This window comes from Syngnathus scovelli, chromosome 17 (assembly GCF_024217435.2).
Source record: "Syngnathus scovelli strain Florida chromosome 17, RoL_Ssco_1.2, whole genome shotgun sequence".
In the NCBI taxonomy this organism is placed as follows: domain Eukaryota; kingdom Metazoa; phylum Chordata; class Actinopteri; order Syngnathiformes; family Syngnathidae; genus Syngnathus; species Syngnathus scovelli.
The window spans coordinates 4,361,845-4,372,175 of NC_090863.1; the positions used below are offsets into that span (position 1 = coordinate 4,361,845).

The window sequence follows — 10,331 nt, forward strand, 5'->3', positions numbered from 1 at the left end:
TACTGTCCGTTCCCTTACACATACAATGAATATTGTATATTGAATATTGCTTGGAGAAAACGTGCATAAAAGAAGTGGTGTTTCAGCGACTGCTTCTTTCTTTCTTTCCTTGGCAAATCGTAAATCGACATTCAGGCTTCCATAGTTCACGCCAGGACGTTCACTGACTGATCCGTTGATGCACGCATGGGAAGGAAGGAAGGCACTTCAACCATTATCTCGTTCGCGAACGGGAATGTCAGAATTCGTTCCCTCACTGGTTCGTTCTCGCGATGAACTGCAAATGCAAATCGCTCTCACTCACTGACTCGTTCACTCACAAATCCGTTCAGTGAAGGGACGGGAAATGCAATTCAAGGCTCGTTCATGAACAGGAAGTACGTCATTTTCTTCTTCGTTTTGTTTTACCGCAAGGTGGCACCCGCTTCAATGTGCACTGGTTGAAGTCATATGAACTGAAAAAAGAACGAATCACTTTAGGAAGGGATTCGTTCACGCTCGTTCACTGAAAGAGTCGTTATTTTGAATGAATCGTTCACTCACGAACCAACACTAAACGAACGGATCTGTGAGCGAACGAGCCAGCGAGTGAGTGATTTGCATTTCCAGTTCATCGCGAGAACGGATCAATGAGGAAACGAATTCTGACATTCCCGTTCGCGAACGAGTTAATGGTTGAAGTGCCTTCCTTCCCATGCGTGCATCAAAGGATCAGTCAGTGAACGTGTTGAGTCTCCCTCCTGACGTGAACTGTGTAAGCCAGTATGTCGATTTGCCTAGGAAAGGAAGAACCACTCACTTAGGTCAATTAAAGTTTATGCACGTTTTCTCCAAGCTAACGGCGAACTGTATTGCATGAAGGGATACGCCGTTGTGCAACAACGGGGAGATTATGCTTCTCTTTGGGTCATATTGATTTTATAACACTTAAAATAACGTGTATGCATATATACGCCTAAATATTGTTATCCATTATATCTACTGCAATTTCACATTAGATTGCTGGTTTGAAATCTACTTTTATTATTATTACCATTATTATTATTATTTTAATAAACATTAAAACCTGTTCAAACTTGTCTGGTGTTTTATTCCTTATTTTGATTTTTTTGGGCATGAAAACAAAAATCTGACATTTGGTTAACTGCTTTTAATGACAATATGTATACTATGTGTTTTACGTTCTGTAAATAAAGAGCAAGTAGTCAAATACACATTCTTGACACGTACAAAAAATGCATAGTTATTAGGTACACTTGAAAATGGTGGTGTACCTAATGGAGTGTCCGTGTGATTACCTCGTTAAGTGCACCTGCGTGAAAAGTTTTAGCTCCTTTTGACCGTGAAAGAAGCTAAATCTTTTGACGTAGGTGCACTTAACCAGGGTAACTAGGAAAACATATTGGAACGCGGCTCCGAGGACTAGAGCTTGACACCTGTGACCTTTGACCATATTTCCCTAGTAAAGTGGCCTGATATTAGGTACACTTAAAAATGGCGGTGTACCTAATGGAGTGTCCGTGTGATTCCCTCGTTAAGTGCACCTGCGTGAAAAGTTTTAGCTCCTTTTGAACGTGAAAGAAGCTAAAACTTTTTCCGCACGTGCACTTAACGAGGGTAACTTGGAAAACATTGGAACGCGGCCCCGAGGACTAGAGCTTGACACCTGTGACCTTTGACCATATTTCCCTAATAAAGTGGCCTTATATTAGGTACACTTGAAAATGGTGGTGTACCTAATGGAGTGTCCAAATGATTCCCTCGTTAAGTGCAGGTGCGTGAAAAGTTTTAGCTCCTTTTAAACGTGAAAGAAGCTAAAACTTTTCACGCAGGTGCGCTTAACGAGGTGAATCTTGGAAAACATGTTGGAATGCGGCCCCGAGGACCTTTGACCATGATATCTCCCTAATAAAGTGGCCTGTTATTAGGTACACTGTCGACCATCAGTCGTTCATTTGTTTTGGATTCCCAGAAATTATCATTGGCAGCATTTCTAATACTGACCAGGAGATGGCGAGAGTGTGGCGTCTTGAGACAACACTATAGTGTTCTGTAATAAGTACACACACTGATGTCATTCTATTCCTGTGTGACACTCAAGAGGACAAACACTGTAGAAAATGAATAGATGCACGCAGTTAAGTAAAAGTACTTTTATTTAAATTACAATAAAAAAACTAAAAATTTGACATTTAATCACTGTAGAAAATGAATAGATGCACGCAGTTAAAGTACTTTTATTTAAATTACAATAAAAAAACAAAAAAATATGACATTTAATCAGACTACTGGCAACTTCTAAACTCTTAACATGATAGAGCTTGATACATGTTTTTGAAGTTGGGAAACACTATAAAAAATAGGCTGTGATCTGTACATTTTCCCAAATATAAAAAAAAAATGTAATGACGTGTAACATGATTTACTTGGTATGGAAGAGATTAGTGACAGGTTATATGGCCTTCACTATGAAATTATTAGAAGATAAAACATGAAGTGGCAGCATAGCATCCCTCCAGCGCAAAAAGAAGAAATCTAACAATATGAACTAATTGATCAATGAAGCAGCTTTCATGTACCCAACTTGGTGTCAAAAGAGTGCAACATTTAAAATCGTTTTACAGCAAGTATGGAAATGTATCCAACATGAAATGACTTGTTGACAATACTGCAGATCAACAGGCGGCGGCTGGCGACTGAAAGCTTCATGCAAGGTGGCCAGGCACGGTCGGGTCAGGTTGCTCGGGTAACTTATGTACAACATGTCGGTGGGGAAAGGGGGCAGTTGGAACAGTAGGTAATAAAGGGTGGCTGTCAGAGATGATGCGGTGCTACTCTTGGGCTTCTTTTCCAGTCATCTTGTAGATCTCAGTGGGACCGTCGACGTGAGTGATGGTCGTAGTCAGCTGGATGTCTTCGCCGCTGCTTGCTGCAGTATCGCCTGCATAAACAGATACGGCCAAAGTTTGGGAATCCAGGAAATACTTACAGGAGAGAGATTTCCACAAAGGTTTGCCTTTTTTTTTTTTGCAGCCGGTGACTCGACAGAACTAAAGGCTAAGTGAAATAAATCAACACGGTGGTGCGAAACACGCATCTCATCAGGCTGGTTGATGCATTTTTGGGAAAGCCTTCAAAAAATGTCAATGCTTCCAATTGGTCTCTGAATTGTGAGAGATGAATGCTTTTCATTACTCGCTAAACCCTTTTTTTCTTACTGTTGCCTTACTTTGAGAGCCTGGAAGGAAGCCACTGAATTCCTACTTTCAAAAAAAAAGTCTCCGGGAATTCCCCACCAAATAATTCATTTTGTTAACACTTGCTGTGTTTCAAATACAAAATGGAGAGAGATTTCTGCCTTGAATTTACTTATTAAGTATCCTGGGGGAGGGAAAGACCACAGAAGAAATGTCGTTACCGGTGATGCTTTGTCCACTTGACTGGTCGTCTCCGTATCGCTTGTGAGAGGGGGCGTACAAGAACATGATGGCGAATACGTAGAGATTCCACATTCCGTAGATACCCGTGAAGAAGGCACTGTTCACCTCAACGGTGTGTTCCCCCCAGTGCCAGTGACCTTCATTCACCTGGACAAACATATTGAGCGTAATAAACACAACTGAAAAGAGCAACTTGATCATTATACCACCTACCTGACTGATGATGAAGAAGATGACCGTCATGGCGGCACAGGCCAACGTGACCAACATGAGGAATTTGAAACGAAAAATCAAACCCTGAAAATGAGAGCGTGGTTATTATTTTCTGAGCCCAAATGGAAAAAAAAAACGATGGCGACAATACCAACCTCGTAGTGCAGGCGTCTGGCTTTGGACATGGCAGGCAGTGAAGACCTCTTACCACTGATGTTGCGGAAGACTTGGAAAACCATGAAGCAGAGGAAGAGGAAGTAGAGGCAAGCGCAGATCCCGGCTACTATTATGAAAGCCATCTGAGCAAGCAGCAGTCAAGGGAAGAACAGCTTCACTTCGCTAGCTAGCTAACCATTTCATCCACAAGGGTTTCCCATCAGGGACTGGGGAAAAAGCGACATTTTAGCACTAGTTTTTTTTTTTTTTTTTTAAAGATGTTAATTCTAGCAAGCGCCAAAAATAAACAAGAACAAAAAAACATCCATTCTAGGCTGATGCCAACATATGGCGTGAGTGAATTATTCCTCCCTCTTATTAGTCAAGGGAACTCATCTGTGTGAAAACAACAAGAAACCATGAAAAATCTAGTGCACCTTCAAAAAGCAAAGGTGTCCGTTTAATTATGTACATATATTTCGATGCAGATGAGAGAGACTATCAAAGCCGAAATATGGTTTTGGATACAGCCAGCTCAGTCCCGACATCAGATGCCCAGATGCTGTAGAAGGGGTTTGTTAACTGGACACCTCTGGTGGAAAAAGAACAAATCAGTGGATTTATTTCCGACCATATACTGTATAACGCAAAGCGGATATTTTGTGTTCATCCTTTTGAAAATAATATTTTCTCACCTCTCACACATGTCGAAGATGAAGAGACAGAAAGACCCAAACACGATAGGCCCAACTTGTTTCCAATACACTGAGAAACGATTTCTCTCCGTTTGGTCCTGGAAGAAGACAACAAAATAGATTTCGTCAGCAAGCAACAGTTGAGCCAAGCTTAAAAAAAAAAAAGTTGAGAGCCAGGCACAGTACCATGAGGTGCTCCCCGCAGAAGATGATCCAGAAGGAAAGCAACATGGAGTAGAAAATGCCTTGTCGGATGTCTCCAAAAAGCAACATCCAGGTCCAGTTGAAGCCGATCGAGAACCACTCCACTGGGATGTTGATGAACGTCATGGAGATGCCCAGAGCAAAGATCACTCTGCAAGAGTAAAACATTTTTATTTTTCATTAAAAACGATCAAAAAGAACTGGAAACTGAAAACATTCTACCTCCTCTCCTTGAAATCCTAAAATGAATGAATGTAGGTCAATTAAAGTTTCAACGAGACCAAACGGAGATTGGTTTTGTGGTCTCAGCACGTCCCAACATGCCACCAGCAGATGAAAGATTATAAAATAAATAATTACAGCCTTCGTAGGAAGACCTCCAACGTGAACGCATCTGGGTTAACTTGCTATCAGAAATCTTTCTATAAAATGACAAACATGAGTGCTGGAAATACTGAAGAAAGCGAACCATCAGGACATTTAGGGTCAGGTGGACACTTCGAAGTAATAGAAGTTTCTAACTCATTGCCCTCAGCAAAGCTTTAAGAAGTGAACAAGTGAAACCTGACTCGGGTGGTATGCGAGGAATGTGCCCCGCGCAAAACCAACAGAGTGAAGAGCACGCTGCGGGTGTGTGTGTGTGTGTGTGTGTGTGTGTGTGCGTGTGTGTGTGTGTGTGTGGAGTCATGAAGGTTTGAAGAGTGTTTTGGATACATGAAATGCAAGAGGGAAAATCCCTGTGGAAGGAAATTAACTTGTCTTTGACACACATTTTAAGTGTAGGACCGCAAAAAGCTTTTGGGTACAAGTCCCACTTTCCTAAGAGCTCATTGGGGAAAATGAGCCGTGAGTCACCGCGAGCAAAAAAGACACCCTGACTGACTGGCTGGCGAGTGTGTGTGTGTGTGTGTGTGTGTGTGTGTGTGTGTGTGTGTGTGTGTGTGTGTGTGTGTGTGTGTGTGTGTGTGTGTGTGTGTGTGTGTGTGTGTGTGTGTGTGTGTGTGTGTGTGTGTGTGTGTGTGTGTGTGTGTGTGTGTGTGTGTGTGTAGTCTGTCAGTTGAGTGCCAGCAGATTTTTTTGTAACGTGTTTCATACTTCACTAGGCTCCATTGCTAAAGTGGCAGCATGACAGAACCTTCAAACTGGCTTTTTTGGGGCATTATGAGTGTTCGGAGTTATCATAACATTCAGGTTTTAAAGTTTCTTCAGTTTATCAGGAAAAGAAAAAAAAATCCAAACGATGTAAAAAAAGGAGGTGACTATGAGCAACTTTGTTTGCTCGTCACCTGACTGAATTTTCGATCTATCTTACTGACCTTAGTGAAGTGCGCAGACTTTGCATGACCCACTTGCAAATTTCATTCATAGTTAATATGCAGCCTAACGCGGCGGGCGCTGCCTCGCGAGGAAACGATTCTGGCTGCAGCACAATGAAAAAATAAAGCCGCCATGATGATCATTGGCCTTACTTCTCCAGCAGCACAGGAGGTCTCGTCATGAGCGTGATGCGCCTCCAGTACCAGATCATGATGATGAGGATGCTGGGTGTGAGGAACGTCTTCATGGCAAACCAAACCTTAGTGAAGCCGCCATTTTGGTGGATGCCCTTGAAACAGAAAACAAGGCGATACATGCGGGGAAAACTCTTACGTCCAAAGAATCCTTCTAGGAAGCTACGCGAGAAGAACAATTTGCGCTGGATGGAAAGCGGCTCCTCACATTGAAGTGGCAATAAGAAGTCGACTTACAACCAAGCGAATGTCCTTGATTTCTCCGATGCCCACATTGATCTTCTTGCGCTCATTAACCGGCAGACGAACGTTGAGAAGATAGTACTTGTGGGCCACGCTGCCGACCTCCATGAAGGGCAGGAGGTCACACTCGTAGTGACGGCCCTCGTTTTCAAAAGTCTGGAAAAGGCACACACACACTGTCATGCATCTGAAAACCAAGTACAATCTGTAATAACAATAAAAAATCAATCAAAACTTACCTTGGGAGTGGTGAAGTTGCAGCTGAGCTTCCGTTGTTCAAATGAGTGCGCCATCTCGGTCCACTCACTGACTGTATCATCTCTGTAGGCCAGGCCCACGTCAACGGTGACCATGGCTCCGTCCTCTGGACACAAAATGAATAGCTGCTTTGAACTCAAGCTCACTTGGTAAACTCTTTAGTGGTCCAAACTCAAAAAACCAGTAAGGTCAGCCTGAGATGTGAGCTCACTTCACGCAACATTCCACCGGGGTCCAGTGGCCATCGCCACGGAAACTAAGCCTCCTCAACAGCTGTGTTGTTCCTGGAGCTCGGCCAAAGGGTGCTGCAGGTGGGTGGAACTCATAATGAGGGTAAAGCTCTTCTTTGGCACGACACGGTGATCCAGACATGGTTGTTGACCAAGGCAAGCAGAATTTTCTAATCTCCCATTAATTGTGCGGGAGAGTTGCCCGTTACTGTGGCATGACTGTTTAGACAAGCCAGGCCACAGAGGTCGGCTCGTAAATGATGACAAGCATTCAAACATTTTTTTTCTTCACGACATTCTTGCCCTCCAGAAATGCTATGCTCAAGAAGCAGCATGTGAATTTATGCGTTAAATCAGTGCATAATAAATAAAAACGGGAGTTATTTAAAGCCTGTGTGCCCTGCTGGAGTGTTACAAAGTGACGCGTCCTGAACTCCACCACCCTGAACAAGAGTGCTGAGTTTACAATAAACACTCGGGTTGGAGGATAATTAGAGCAACTGTATGCTCAAATACAAATAACTGCAATAGTCTGGACTCATAAAAATGACAGTCGAAATGACTCATGTAATAAAAGACTCATGTCTGTGGAGTGATGACATCATCAAGGATGTGTTTTGTCACCTATCTGGTTGTACATCTTGAACGCGATGTCAAACTGCAAGATGACCAGCATGAACTGGAACCAGGGGCTCATCTCCTTGTTGGGCAGAGGAATGTGGACGGCAAACACAATGTTGTTGGCCTCGATCATCTTAGCCGGGGCCTCGTCAAAGGAGCGGATTTTGTCGCATTGATTGGGACCCCATGGCATGAACCATTTGGCTTCCTGACGGTGCTTGGCGGTGTCCACGCATTTGGTGGCCAGGTAGTGGATTGCCGTGGTGGGGCTGGGAGCTGAGAAGACACAGAGAGTAGAGGTTAACATTTGTTTCAAATCTTTCTTGTGGACCATCATTTCAAATTTTGTCATCGGCCGTAACATTAGATTCATTGATGCGCGAATCAACAAAGACAACTCAAGTCAATTGGAATGTGGGAGTTCTTTTACATCCCCAAATGCCATTTTATTTCGAGTATCTCAAACCGTGATTGTAAGCTAATACAATTACAGATGTGGGCGCTACTATTTTCAAAGACTACTGTCAGACACCAAAGTGAGTCAAATCCAGTTATCTGAATCCCCTTGGAGTTCAATTATCTAGTGACCCCCGATCCCAGCGGCGGCTTGAGAATAATGGCCATCCCCGCAGCTCGCCAACCCCACGCCTGCTCTAGCTGTTTGTTGGGAAACGAGGGTGCGGGGGGGGGGGGGCTTTTCTACCTAATTGTCTCCGGTGCCCCGGGGCCACCGAGCAAACACAAAGGAATCCGGTGTCATTAAAACCATCTTAGCCAGACGGGAACCAAACGGGCTAATTTGTCAGCAAGAGGGACGTTTGCAGATTAAACCGGGAAAGCTCTTCGAATGGGCTCAACTTGTGTGTGTTCTGCATGAACGTGGGTGGATTTGAAGAAATTTGACAGTGAACCTAACACAGCCCCCTGAAGACGGGGATGGAACTTTAGCAGCCGTGTGCGTGTCCCCGTGCTACGATGCAGCTAAAAGTAGAGGCAAAACACGAAAGCACTGCCTGGGAGGCCACTGGGATTTGGGGAGAGTGAGATCCACACAAGGTGGGGGTTAGCGGAAGGTAGAGATGCTGCCTGAGGCCTCGCACAGCACAGACATGGATGGCATGAGGGAGGAGGAGGGGTAAAGAGGATTGCGAGAATTTGGATTAAAGAATTCAAACACAAAAAATAGCTGGCTGTAATTTATTATATGATGGCAAGCAGATGTTCGCTACATTCTTTAATGTATGCTTGTTTTGCAATCAATACATATGAGAGTCAAGTGTTTAGTTTTTCTTTTTCCTTAAATTTAACATGAGCACCAGTAAACAACTTGGGCCACCCAGGAATTACGTCAACTGATTTCATCAGGAACTCAGGCTGGAGCTCCAAAGAGCATTCTGTTTGGATTCAAGGATGATTCATAAAATATAGAAAGAATGTAGAATGGCAACATGCAAGGATTGCAACTTAAGAAGAAGAGACAACAACTTAGGACATCTAACGATTTGTCGAATATTATTATAGGTAAGGTGGTAACAGGTAAGATAGTGGTATAGTCGAAATGACATCAACAAGACAACAAGTGAGAAGTGTCAATAATAAATATATTTCTTTCAAATTCAATTTCCAACCCTTCCACAAATCGACAGTGGAGAAAACGCAGTTACGATGCATTTACTAATTTGGTCCATTATTTATTTTTAATTAATGCAAAGGTAAGACTACAGAAAATTTCTGTGGAAAAGCTCACATTTCGAGCATTTGGACCATTTTCAATTAAAAAAAAGTTATCTAAACGATTGAGAAATCATTGACTAATTTGATAATCGATTGGTTGTCGATAGATTTTTCTAGAATCATTCGCTAATTTGGGATTTCTTTGTCAGTTCACAATGTTAGAAAAGCTATCTATACTTCTTACATGTACTTCACTAGACCTTCCCTGTGATTTTTTAAAAAAAAAAATTAAGTTTTTAAATCACTAGTGTAAAGAAGAACACAGCAGTGATTTAGCTAAAAGTTCCGTGCTGCGTTTAAAGGCCAGGCTAAAGAAGGGGAACGAACACGCGTACAATCTTTTCTTTGTCACACACAAAAAACGCGTATTAACACTGCCATGGAGGCACGTTGACAACTACTAACTTTGCACTTTCGTCATTTTGCATTCGACACTGAAAAGAGAATCATAAACGTGAGCGATAAGAAGGTAGGAGGAGGGGGCGAAAAAAAACTTACCAATTAACCCACCGACCATGAAAGCGAACGCCTGGAACAAAAGCAGTATAACTCCCACGATCACCAACTTTTTGGTGCTCATGTTCTCGATAATTGCCCCCGCCATCGTGATGGAGGGTGAAAATAGACAATGTGGCTCCTCAAAAGAGACGAAGTCGTTGCATCCGCGACGAGTGTGAGAAGGTTGCAAAGTAGTGGCTCGCTTCCGCCGCTCCAGTTTTTGCCTTTCAACTTCGAAGGAAGAAAAAAAAAAAGGGGGGGGGGGGTCACATGACCGTGCACGGATTTATCCCCTGTGAGGAGCAGAGCGCGCCGCCGCATTACATTATCCAGGTTAGCATGCCACTGGATGTTTGTCATAGCGTGCTTGTTGTGTCGCTCCTATTTAAAGAGGCTTGGTCCAAGTCCCTTCTTATTTTGTTTTGTACTTGATGACCCGCGAGCCATTCAGTAACAGCTTCACCAATTTTGACAGCTGCTTCCTATCCATCACCATCAATTGTTTTTTTTTTTTGTTTTTTTTTTTTG

At 43.0% G+C, this 10,331-nt stretch overlaps 1 protein-coding gene across 1 annotated transcript; it reads right to left on the minus strand.

The window, feature by feature from the left end:
- Positions 1-2,222: 2,222 nt before the first annotated feature.
- wls (Wnt ligand secretion mediator) lies at positions 2,223-10,051 on the minus strand. Its single transcript, XM_049746417.2, has 12 exons — positions 9,804-10,051; positions 7,575-7,847; positions 6,702-6,826; positions 6,457-6,618; positions 6,178-6,314; positions 4,691-4,859; positions 4,505-4,602; positions 4,338-4,401; positions 3,809-3,952; positions 3,654-3,737; positions 3,419-3,587; positions 2,223-2,941 (listed from the first exon to the last, which is right to left on the minus strand). Exons 1-12 carry the CDS (start codon positions 9,907-9,909, stop codon positions 2,832-2,834), a joined length of 1,641 nt encoding a protein of 546 aa, XP_049602374.1. The 5' UTR covers positions 9,910-10,051; the 3' UTR covers positions 2,223-2,831.
- Positions 10,052-10,331: the final 280 nt, after the last annotated feature.